We start from the raw sequence: 12,921 nt of genomic DNA, 5'->3' as shown, positions 1-12,921 counted from the left end.
GGGCATATACAAATGGGGGAATTGTGAGACTGCAGGTGGATTACAGATAGAGAGAGAATTATGAAGCTGCAGGGTGCAACAGCGATAGGGAAGCTTGCGAGGCTGGCGCAGTGTTACAGTGATATGTAGGATTATGACACTGGAGGGAGATTACAGAGACAGGGAGGTTTGTGAGACTGATGGGGAATTACAGACATACAGAGGGTTATGAAGCTGGAGCGGACTTACCGTGATAGGGACGGTTGTGAGACTGATTGGGGATTTGAGGAATAGGGAGAATGTGCTCCTGGAGAAATTTTACATAGGAAGAGAGATTTGTGAGGTTGGAGAGTGAATACAGTTAGAAGGAGGATTGTGTGGCTGGAGGGAGATTTAACATTTGTCAAGATTGTAACGCTGGAGGTGTAATACAGAAATAAGGAGTGTAGAGGGGCTCGAATATTAAAGAGTTACAGAGGTTTGTGAGCCTGGAGGGAGATGACAGAGCTAGAGTGTAATTAATAAAATAAGGGTGGGGTACAATTGATGTAGTTTTTCTAAATGATGTTAGATCAGTTGGACTCTGTTTTGAACACAGTGCCCATGCCTGTCGTAAATGTTGGGTGCGTGAGGATCTCCGCATTATCGTCAATGAGCTGGAGTTTGAGCGTCAAACATTGCAACATATGAGGAAGGGGGTGAATTACCTGAACACTGTATTTTACGAGACAGTCACTAGCTCGAATGCAACAGTGGTCAGGGGCAGGAGGGTGTGGCTTGACTGAGGCATCTAGAGGGTTCCAGGAGGGAATGTTACAGGAGCCTCCGCCAGTATTCTTCACTGACAGGTTCAAGTATTTTGCTCTCTGTGTGGATGGAATGGGGTCTGCAGGCAGGATAAGCCGACTGACCATGTCACCATGGGGGTGGCAACCATTCAAGTGGAGGAAGAGAAACGTTGTTCCAATTGTGGATGGTACAGTTGGAGTTACAGACATTGTGCTCTATCACCTGACTAGAGCGTCTCGAGGAATGAGCTGCAGACATGATTCTCGGCCATGGGATATCTCATCTGGGCTGCAGAGGAACTTGGAGAGGGACGGCAATGATCCAATAGATGTTGTTCACTTGGGGGTAAGCGGTATAAAAAGAAAAAAAAAACTAGGGCAGAGCTTCTGCTAATGGAGTATGAACAACCAGGAGGTATACTAAAACGCAGACACAAAAGGATAATAATCTCCAGGTTACAACCTTATGCACGAGCTAATTAACATGAGGAAAATAAAGTTAAGCAGGTAAATGCGTGGCTTATTGATTGGTTTGGGAAAGGTTGGTTTTAATTCATGGGACTTTGGCAACAGTAATGGGGAACAAGGGATATGTTCTGATGGGACGGTCTTCCTCTTAACCATGATAGAACTAGAGTTCTGGGAATCATCGAACGAGTGTTGTGGATCCTTAATGGGGGTGGGGCGGGTGGAGAATTCAGTTGTCCAGGAAATTAGCAAACGCAAATCAGAGAAGAAGGTGCGATTGCAGAATAACAATGTCACGAATGGTTACCAAATATTGAATGTAAGGGACAGGACTGGTGAATGACTTTACGAAAAAGGAATTTCTTGCAAGTGTAGGGGTATTTACCAATTTAAATGCAAGAGTTAGTGAGGCAGGGAGAACGATTCATGAGGTAGAGTTGTGTCTAAATGCATAAAGAATTGAAAACGAAATTAATGAGACATTGGTGCAAATAAAAATAAATGTTAAGATTTGGTCGTGAATACTGAGACATGGTTACAAGGAGAACAGGTCTGGAGTTTGAATATCCAAGGGTACTCAGCGTTGGGGAACGATTGACTGAAAGGAAAAGGAGGTGTTGTGGCATTTCTGGGGAAGGAAGGAACAGTGCAATGATGAGAAATGCCATACGCAGAGGACATCAACATGTGACATCAGTTTGTATACAAATAATAAACAGCAAAGGAAACAAATATTTGGCAGGGCTGCAGATGCTGGAGATTAGAGTCGATAGTTGGTGCAAGAAAAAAAAACAGATCACGACAGCCAGCATTCAAGGAGCAGGTGAATTGACGTTCCCGACAAAAGCCCTTCATCAGGAAGAATTCAACTTTCAGTCTGAGGTGAGAAAGTGCAGTCCCAAATTAATGGTTCGGAATTAAAGTAAATAACCAGGTGCCTGACGCTGAGCCTGGCTCAGTGGCTCCAAACGGAATGGGGAATAGTAGAGAAGGGCTATTTTTGGAAGGCTGAATAGTTAAAGGAATGGACAGGAGATTTTTTTTGGTCAGGAATGGAACTCGCAGAAGGCATGTTGCCTTGCACCTGCAAGGGTCTGGTATATCTGTTGTTGAGTCTCCAAGATTCTGAGCAGGGAGAGTGAGCAGACGGAAGTTGTGGTGCACAATGGCACCAATGACATACATAGAAATGAAGATGACGATGTAGAAAGTGACTTCAGTAACTGAGGTTCGAAACTAAAGAGCAGGATGAGCAGAGAAGAAAACTTAGCATTACCATCGGTGCCAGAACCGAGTGAGGCCAGGAACAAGGAGCGAGTGCAGCTAAACAGGTGGCAACAGAGCTTGTGCAGGAGGACGGACGTCAGATGTAAATCATTGGGTTACCTTCGGGGCCAAGTGGGCCCTGTATATTAGCGACGGTTTGCACTTAAACTGGAGGGCCATTAATACCATGAGTGGAAGATTTGCTCAAGCACATAGAGAGGGTTTAAATGAATTTAGCAGGAGGATGGAACCAGAGCTGCAGATCAGAGGAGAGGTTAGTTGCTGAACGGGGAGAAACAGAATGCAAAGTGCACTTCAAGAAGGATACAGAGCTAATAAGGTGGTAAAGTTTATTTCAATGTGTGTATGCTTCAATGCAAGGTATGTCACGAATAAGAGTGATGCACTTAGAGCATTGTTCATTGCTTTGAACTACGATGTTGTAACCACAACGGAGACAATAATTTCAGAGCGGCAGTGATGGTTTCTAGAAGCTTCAGGACTAAGATATGTAAAAAAGAACAAGGAGTTAGTAAAAGAGTACAGGGAGTAGGCGGTAAATTGGAGAGGACATCACAGCTTCAAGAAAGGAGCCTGTTGAGGAAGATTTATGTGCAGATTTCGCATGGGTGAAAGTCAGTGTCAGAAAATGAACAGTCATTTTGTTGCGTGTTTTCTAATACCCCATACGTAGCAGCAAAGAAATGGAGGAACAGCAAATCTTGGAAAGGGGCAGGTGTCACAGACTAATTTTTTTTTCATGAGTGGCTTCTACTTCCCCAATATTGATTAGAACCTCCTTCGTGCAGATGATCTTGGTGGGACCGATTTCACCAGGTGTGTCCAGAATGGATTCTTGACTCTCTCTGCAGATAAGCCAATGAAGGGTGAGGCCATATTGGATTTGTTGTTCGGCTACGGACTTGCCAGGTGTCAGATCTCTCCGTGGAAGAGCATGTCGGTGGCAGTGATCATAGTTTCCTCACCTCTACTATAACCATATGGTGATATAGGAACAGAAAGTGTTGGAAAGTATTGAATTGAGGCAGAGGAAATTATATTGCTTTTCAACACCATTTCTGGATTATAAATTGGGAACGATTTTTCTAGGGGAAATGCACAACATAAATGTGAAGTCTGTTTAAGGAGCACTTGGTCGAGCATGGGACAACTTTGTTTCACTGAGACAGGCAACGAATGTTGTGGTGAAGAAGCCTTGGAGGAAAGATAAGAGGAGCTCCTCGTCACAATAAAGAAGTTTACGTAATTTTGAGGAAACGACCAGGCACAACTTTAGATGATCATATAGTCGTAAGAAAAGAAATCAAAAATGGACTGAGTATAAATAAGACGGTGCACGAAAAAGGTTTTGCAGTCAGAACTATGGAAAACCCACAGGCATTCTGCATTTGCGTGAGGAATAAACGATTTGTGGAAGGATAGTGAAGGGGTACTGACGGGTTAGGCGATGCCCTTCATGAGCTTTTTGCTTCAGTATTAACGAAAGAGTGAGGGATCTTGTTGATACAGAGAACATCACGATTCAGTTTAACAGGCTTGAACTACTTGATATTAAGAAAGTGGATGTCCTGAAAATTCCGGGAAGCATTAAGATAGATAATTCCCTAGGGCCGGACCACATATAAACAAGGCTACTGCAGTAAACGAGGAATCAGATTAATCTGCATCTGACGATAACCTTTGCAATCTCACTCTCCATGGGATTAGGACTGGATGATTGGAGTGAGGCGATTTCTCTTCCTCTTTTCAAGAAAGTGAACAGGGAAATCCCTGTGAATAACAGACCATTCAGTCCTAAACTTGTGTTAATCAAGGTCCTGGGAAGGATTCAGAGAGATAGGATTTCTGATTATCTGGAAAAAAACAGTTTGATTAAAGATACTCAGCATGGATTTGTGAGGTGCAGGTGATATATTAAAGCCTGGTTGAGTTCTTTAAACATTGAAGAGACAGGTCGATGATGGTTGGGCATTGGAAGTGGTGTACATGGCTATCAGTAAGATATATATGAAGATTCCCCACATTATGTCATACCAAAAGTTTGATACAGGGAAACCTGGCCGTCTGGAAACAGATTCGACTGTGCGGAAAACGACAGGGAGTGGTAGTGTAAGGAAAGCATTCTAGCCGTAGGTAAGTGACCAGTGACGTCCCACAGGAATCTGTTCTGGGGCTACTGATCTTAGCAGCTTTCATAAATGATTTGGATGAAGAAGTGGAAGGGTGTGTTAGTAAGTTTTCCAATGACACAAAGCTAGATAGTGTTGTAGATAAATGTAGAGGGCTGTTGTAAGCTGCAATAAGACACTGACAACATGCCGAGCTTTGCTAATAAATGGCAAATGGGAAACAAAATGGATTAATGCAAAATAATTCAGAATGGAATGTCAAAATTGCATGATGAACGACGAATACAAGGGAAAAGACAGGATTCTTGGCAGACTGAAAGGAAAAAAAAGGGATATTGGGGGGCCACCTACAAAGAGATATTAAAGTGGCCAACCAAGTTGATAGGGCTGTGAAGAAAGCATACGTGTTTTTGTTTTCATTAACAGGGGACTTGTGTTTCAGAGAACTGAAGTTTTTTCTGCAGCTCTATAGAAACTGCTTTGGACCCCGCTTCGAATATAATGTTCAGTTTTGGTTGTCTCATTTTGGCAACAGTGTAAGTGCTTCTGAGAGGATGCAGAAGTGATTTACCAGGACGATACCTGATCTGCAGAGCTTGTTTTACGAAGAGAGGATGCGTGAACTTGGGCTATTTACTCTGAAGTGACGAAGGAACAGATGTGATTTGATAGAGGTCTGTAAGGCAAGAGAGACATAGATAGAGTAAATCACAAGACAGTATTCCCCAGTGCAGAAATGGCTGTCATGAGGGGTCATAATTTTCAAGTGATTGGAGGAAGGTATAGAGGAAATGTCAGAGGTAGTTCCTTTACACAGAGCGTGGTGGGTGTGTGGAATGCACTACCAGTAGTGAAGTAGAATCAGAGAGAGTAGAGATATTTAAGCGAATGCTGAACAAGAAAATGGACGGCAGTAATTTGACTCGTCAGTTTTAAAAGAATCTTACTTTAAGTTAAATAATTGAGCAAACATTGAGGGACGAAACTCCTGCGCTGTACTGAAAAGTTCTATGACCTATGTACTATGAAATTACATAGGCATAAGGACAGATTTTGCCCAGTAGACTTGGCAGAAAAACTAAATGTTAAGACAGCAGATGAGCAGTGGCAGATGTTTATGGAGCCTAACAACTGAAATACATCCCAAAAAGAAGAAAATGATAAACCAGGAAAAACGCATCCATGACTGAACAAGTATTTCGAGGACAATGCAAGTTCAAAAACTGCGGTATACTATATTGAAAAGTCTTGTGGTAACTTAAAATATTGGTAACCTTTCAAAATAAACAACGGCATACGAAATAAAAACTAACAGAAAGAGTGAGTGAAATTGCAAAACAAAACAAGTACAAAAATATCAAAAAAGGACAACAAAAGATTCCCCAAGTATTGAAAATGTAAGAGAGTTGCGAAGACAAATTATGGTCCTTTGGAAGATGGAATCGGACAATTAATTGTGAGGAAAATTAAAATGGCAGAGATGGTGAATCAATACTTTGCCTCAGATTTCACAGTGAATTACAATGGTACCATTCCTATGAGAACGGGTATGTCAGAGCCAACAAAAATAAAAGCAGAACTGAGAACAATCAACATCAAGAGGGAAAAGGTATTCAGCAAGCTATTAGGATTAATAGCTGATTTGTCCCCTGGGCCTGATATTCTATATCGTCGTTAACTGAAAAGAAAATTGGAGGTCGAGGTAGTGGATCCAACGAGTACAATATTCGAAAATTCCCGGACACGGGAATGATTCCATTGGATTGGAGAAATACTAATGTAACGCCTTTATTCAAAAAGCGAGGAAATCAATCTATGATAGATTACGGAATGGTTAGTTTAATATCTGCTTTTTTGGAAAGTTTTAGAATCAATTATCAAGGAACCAATAACAGCACATGAATGATAACATCACCTCGCAGAGTCAGCATTGCTTTTTGGTGCAAATCATATTTCAAAAATATCCTAGTTTTCCTCAACAATGGAGAAGCAAACTGCTTAATAGGGATCCAATACTTTGACTTCTGGATGGCATTTGACAACGTGGGTCGAAAACAAAAGTTGAAAAGGTTGGATCATATGGGGATTGCTGTCATTGCTGTCATTGTTTAGCTTAGATGGATGATCAGCTGATAGATAGAAGACAGAGTGTAGCCATAAATGTTATTTTTCTGGATGGCAAGATGTAACTAATGGGGTGCCATAGGTTTTGGTCCTTGGATCCAAGCTATGTAGAATCTACAATTTTGACTTGGATACAGGGATAGAAATCTCTCGAGCCAATTTGACAGATAGCACAAAAATAGGTAGTACAGTAAATCGGTATGAGAAAATTAGAATCTCAGAGAACAGATAGCGATAGGTTCGGGGAATTGATCAAAATGTAGCAGGTGTTGTTTTGTTTTGTGTGGATAAATGTGACGTCATGCATTTTCGTCAGAAAAATGGGAAGGTCAGCTATTATCTAAATGAAGAAAGCTTTGGGGTGCTCGAGTTCACAGAGGTCTCATTCATGTGTCACAGAAAACTTGCTTGCAGGTGCAGCAGACAATTAAGAAATTGAATGAAATGTTGCCCTTGATATTGAATGGAATTAAGTTTAAGGTAAGGATGTAGATTTGCAACTAAGGAACATGTTGTTGAGATCTCACATGAAACATCGGATACAATATTTGAGGAAAGTGGTATTGGAGGCAATTTAGGAAAATTTCACTTTATTGATCACAGAGATGAGGCGTTTCTTGTATGAAGAAAGATTGAACAGCTTGGACCTATAATCACTGGAATTTAAAGAATAAGAGGAGTTCAAGTTAAATTCTTCAATACAATAAAAGATATGAGAAAAAAACAGGCACGGAGCGGATGCATCTTATACTGGAATATACTCGGACGTGATGGTATATGACAACGATAAGTGATATGACAAGGATAAGTTAAAAAAGTTAATAAACTACTTCCTCCAAAAGCTTGTGAAGCTGTGGAATTCGTAACTCCAATTTGTATTGTTAGCTGGGAAATTGGGTGAATTTAAGGAATGGTTAGAGAGAATTTTAATTGATAATAGGTTGAATGCTTATAGGGCAAATGCAGGAAACTGGGGGTGAGGTGCATATCCGCATTGATCGAAGTATGGAGCAGACTGAAATTGATGAATGGCCTAATTCTGCTCCGATGCTTTAATGGGCTTGTGACTGAAAACTACTGACATTGACATAATGCACTTTGCTATTACCTTTAGGTTTGGAACATCTTAAAATATATTAAAACATGTAGTACTGCATGAAGCTTCGAGTCATGGCGATGTACAGCATGGAAACCAAATCATCCATCCTCACGACGTATCCTAAGCTAATCCAGTCCCTCATTCCAACATTTGGCTCGTATTCTTACAAATCCTCCTTATTTATACCTATTCAAATGCCTTTTAGATGCTTTAATTGCACCAGCTTCTACAGTTCCTCTGACCGTCCATTCCTGACATGCTCAAGCTCTGCATCGAAGAAGTCGGCCCTAAGGGACCTTTGAAAATTATCCCCGCTCACCTTAAACATATATCCTCTTGTTTTAGATTCGCTGTAACCAAGGAAAACACCCTGTCAATTTAGCCTATCCATGCCACGTACATCCGCATACTGATCAAGAAAAAATCCTTGTACACACCAAACAAATTCCACTCTCTCTTAATTCATGCAGTCCCAGTCAATGCCTGAAAATTGAATATCTATTGCCACAAACAAGCTATTCTTCCTGCAGGTAATTGAGATCGCCCTACAAATTTGTTTCTCGATTTCATTCTGATTACTGGACGACCTGTACTAAAATCACAAAAAGGAGATCACCGCTTTCTTATTTCTCAGCTGTATCCGAATAGCTTAACTGGGCATACTCCCTGGAATATCCTCTCTATGCTCCGCCATCATGTTACCCCAAATCAAAGGCGCCACTCTCCTTCATTACTTGCACCTTCTCCCCTATCTCTCCCTCCTGTCGCATCTATACCTGGGACAAGCTATGGCATCTCATATTCCGAAAAATATCCTAATTTCATCTGCATGAACTGTCAGACCTCTTGCACGGAAATAAATGCAAACTTATGCATTACTCTTCCTTCGTTTTTTTTCTGCACTCCTACCTACCTTTATATTTTATGTACTATTTTTTTTCCCAGATGCACCATCCTCAGACTGATCTTTTTTCACATATTGTCAAGTATTTATGGGGGTTATCAATGCCGTAGTTCAAAGCAGCCGTGGCAGGTGTGGCGAGGAAGAAAGCTTTTCACTTTATTTGTCATCAGAAGTTGGACAGTGTTCCTACTTCAGATGACTCTGTGCTGTAGCTGTGATTAAAAGATCAGTTTAGTTTCAAATTGTCGATTCCACATTCATTGTGTGATGTTCGCAAACTCGGCCAGAATGGCGAGTGCTTCTGCAATGGTTTCGAATGAGTCATAACCTTTTTATTAAAAGGGATCATGGAAGTGCCATTTTGAACTGAAGTGAAACATCCTTCATATAGAATTTAAACTGCTTTCACAATCCAGTAGTTTCTACTCAGTTGCAAATGATTTTAATGAAATGATATGATGTTGAAGTTGACATTGACATTGAACACGGTTCAGGGTTTGTCATCGCTAGAAGATGAGGCCAGGAAGAAATTCAGGCATCTGGCGTGATGAGCAGTTTCGACATTTTGAAATTATCGCCTGGTTTGGTGCAGATGGAACATTTCGACTGATATAGACAGTGGCCAAACCTATGGCTGCTTGGCAAGAGCGACCAGAACAAAAGTGGCTGTGAAATGGAACTGAAAATCTGCTTTGGAAGAAATTCATATTGGTGAAGTAGCTACGGTCCTGTGTTAAAATGAGCTTTCATGTGAACATTGATCAGATCACATCTCATCCATTATGTATGCCATAATATCCACATCGAATAGATCCAACACCTTACATTTTTTACAACCAGATTTCCATGCAGGTTCAATCCTGCATTAAATGTGAGTTCCTCAATCAAGTGCATCAATTTGTGCTGTTTGATATGTTTCATATTACATCGTTCTCCTATGGATCTCGTCATCCTGAATAAAGACATTAAACCAACCAGAAGGCAGTATCATTCATTCAAAGAATGAATCAAATCCATGTGTGAAATCCGAAATACATTTTTTTCGGTTAGATTCTACTTCTCCAATCCATAGCGTAGAAATTGGAAATTCTCCTTCCTTTGACACGCAAAGCAAAATCATATTCATCTTGCAGTCTGAGAGAGTAACACGGCAAGTGTCACCGGAAAAAAATGAAAAAAATTAACATGTTTTAACGTGAAGAAAACATGAGCAACAGAACATCGAATCGTGGCGAATGAAGATTGCATTTCAAAGGTTAGACTTTGTCTCCTCTATTCCATTAATTTTGCAAATGTGTTCTGATTAGTTTGTACAATGAGAGTGTCAATGGGAACATACATCGCATGCAAACCTCAGAAACAGATGAAAGATGTATACTGAATGGGGGCAAATACTTTATTCTAGCTAGTGTGTACCAGCTCTGAACAATGATCTTCATTAACCAGTGACTGCCCTTCTGTTATTCCCACCTTCACCTCATCATGCCTTTTTATGGGAGATCTTGTTTGGAAAATAAACGTAATTCCCGTGACTTGGTTTTCTGATGAAAAGCAAAACCAAACAATAAGAGTCTGAAGCTGGCAATTTCGAGATCCGATCTCTTTTTTAATTTGAGGAACTTAATGATAAGGTAACTGCACTTTTCGGAACATGAAGTTTCTGAGCTTCCTCTTCACTTAAATTCACCATCCTTGATTCGAGGTTATGATAGTTACCCCATCAGAGATGCTAAGTGAACTGGTCTGTAGTTCCCTGATTTTCATCTTTCACCATCTTTTAAAAGCAGAGTAACATTTGCAATTTTCTAATCCAGAGGGACAAATCATGCATCTAGGCAATTCCAGTGTCAACTTACCTCCTCCTCCTCAACATACAACTTCATGGGTATGTACCTTCCATCGTGGTTTTCTTGTCTGATAATAGAACCATCATAGCACTCACATTAACCAGTTTATATTGTTCCCCACTGACCAGAAGCTGGACTGAAGCAGCTGGACTTTCACAATAATTATAGACACAGGGTAGAGCTGGGTAATCTGAGACAAATGTCACAACTCTCGACCCTTCAGAAACTCCGCAAAACCAACAAGTTTTCAGTCAGGTCTGTGGTGGAATAAACAACACCGTACTGTTCTCACAGCCGCCACAACATAAGAGCGTCCAGCACAGAACAGTTCAATTGATTGATGTGCCTGCTTCTAGATTCTGTTTCTCCTGCAGTATCAACTAACCTGCAGCTGCAGTGTCTACCAAGTGTCTACTGCCTACAGGACGATCCGAAGAAAATCACCAAGGCTACCCCTTCCGTTACAAACTCTAACACCGAGCGGACGAGAGCTACAGTGTCCTATGTACATTCCATACATCCATATTCTCCTCCAAATTCCACACAATCCTGGAATTATATTGCTGCTCTTTTGTCAATGTCATTGTCTCGGGAAGCCCGAAGACCATTGCGGGATCACCCACAACACAAAAACTGCAGCAGATTCCATTAAAGGGTCTGGACCACTTTCTCGAATCGGTATGGAGTGGGTGATATATACTGACATGACCATCATCGTCTACATCTCAGGGCAAATACTAAAGCAGAACAGGGAAGAAGAGCCCATTTACCTGGTGGTTTAAAATAAGTGTAATAATTTCTCCAAAATCCTGACACTGGAGAGTCTATGCCCTTTTTAATCTGAACAGACCACTACAAATGAGCATTGATTCCATCCCTTGCCTCCCAATTAACCAATGAAGACCAGAAGGAATGAGTCAGAAGTATCATTTCAGCAAATTTACCTTGGAGTGACCTCTGAGTGCAGCTCCACCATATTACAAGTAGCCTTCAACATAATGTAGATGCAGTCTTCCTGGAAGGTCCACATAATCAGACCTGTAGTTGGAAATGCACGGAACGTGATAACAGCAATTATTTTAGTATACTAAAATATCCAATTTCCCCGATGAACAATAATGAACAACAGAACTTTTTTGTAATGTAAAAGATTACTACATTTTCCTCCGTTTTGTCTCTGAACTATATGACACTCAGTGTCATCACTGGTAAGGGCAGTAACCAGTTTTACAAGAACACAGATCTAACATGTAATTTTTATATTAGATATTCTCTTTCGTCATGATCTTGATGAATTTGCATTGTCTATAGAAAGAGTGTCAAAACTGGGAAGGTTTTGTAAAAGTTTATGCTTGAGTGTCAGCATTGAATTAGTTCCTCATATGTCTTATTGTTGAGTAACTATCCACTGTCCTGTTTACAACAATCGCAAATAAGCCCATGTAACAACACAGGAGTGGACGGAGACCATGCAGCATCTAAGGTCTGTTCGATCAAAACTGAGATAATGTCTTATTGCTGTGTCTAGTTTTCAAGAGACTTCTGAAAGATAGCCAAATAACATTGCTCACGTCATCAAAAAGAATGTTCAAAACTGAAAGGAATGCACCATTCCATTCTGTTACAGAATTTATGTTATTTTCAGAACCTGATCTCCAAGCTACAACATACCCGGCGTTGCATGCAAGAATGGATGTTTATCATGGGATTTAGGAAAGATCTAAACCATTTAATGATGTTTATAGATTTGATTGACTGAGCACTTCTCTAAAAACGATGGTAACGGAATAGGTTCTGACTTACTCGTTCACAGCTTTAACAAAAGTCAGAGAATCATACAAGAAGGAACCAAACAATTCAGTCCAACCACTCTATGCTGATTGTCATCCCAAACTAAATTAGTCTCATTTAGCTGGCCCATACCTCTCCAAACATTTATATTCATGTACTTATCAATGTATTAGCTGGAGGGAATCTGGAAGGTAATCCAGAAGTAAGTCTCGTAACTAGTATATATTGCAAGGTCCAGACTACTTTCAGTACACCGATTTAGAATGTAAAGCACGTACTGTCTTGGACACAAAAAAGGCATATCTTTTTAAAACTTCGAACTCTGTTATATCATGAAAAGGTCAAAATGGAGAAACTTGATTATGTCTCTGCCGTAGTCACAAGAAATTTGATCAGACCCATACTGCTTCCTCTCTCACATGTTGCGCCGATTTGCTCATGTAAACCAAAAATTTATAGATGGGTTTGAAGAGAACGAAGGCAATGTTTCTGAATTCAAAAATGA

At 40.5% G+C, this 12,921-nt stretch overlaps 1 protein-coding gene across 1 annotated transcript in view; it reads left to right on the top strand.

Annotated features, from left to right (window-relative positions):
* The window catches only part of LOC132809163 (procathepsin L-like), a 61,206-nt gene that overhangs the window by 12,033 nt on the left and 36,252 nt on the right, over window positions 1–12,921 (top strand). Inside the window, exon 2 of the mRNA XM_060822521.1 lies at window positions 11,000–11,130. Coding sequence (XP_060678504.1) covers window positions 11,000–11,130 — 131 coding nt within the window. The remainder of the gene's footprint in view (window positions 1–10,999; window positions 11,131–12,921) is intronic.

Source organism: Hemiscyllium ocellatum, unplaced genomic scaffold (genome assembly GCF_020745735.1).
Source record: "Hemiscyllium ocellatum isolate sHemOce1 unplaced genomic scaffold, sHemOce1.pat.X.cur. R7, whole genome shotgun sequence".
In the NCBI taxonomy this organism is placed as follows: Eukaryota; Metazoa; Chordata; class Chondrichthyes; order Orectolobiformes; family Hemiscylliidae; genus Hemiscyllium; species Hemiscyllium ocellatum.
The sequence above is the reverse complement of the archived record's forward strand: the minus strand, read 5'-3'. Positions and strand labels throughout refer to the sequence as shown.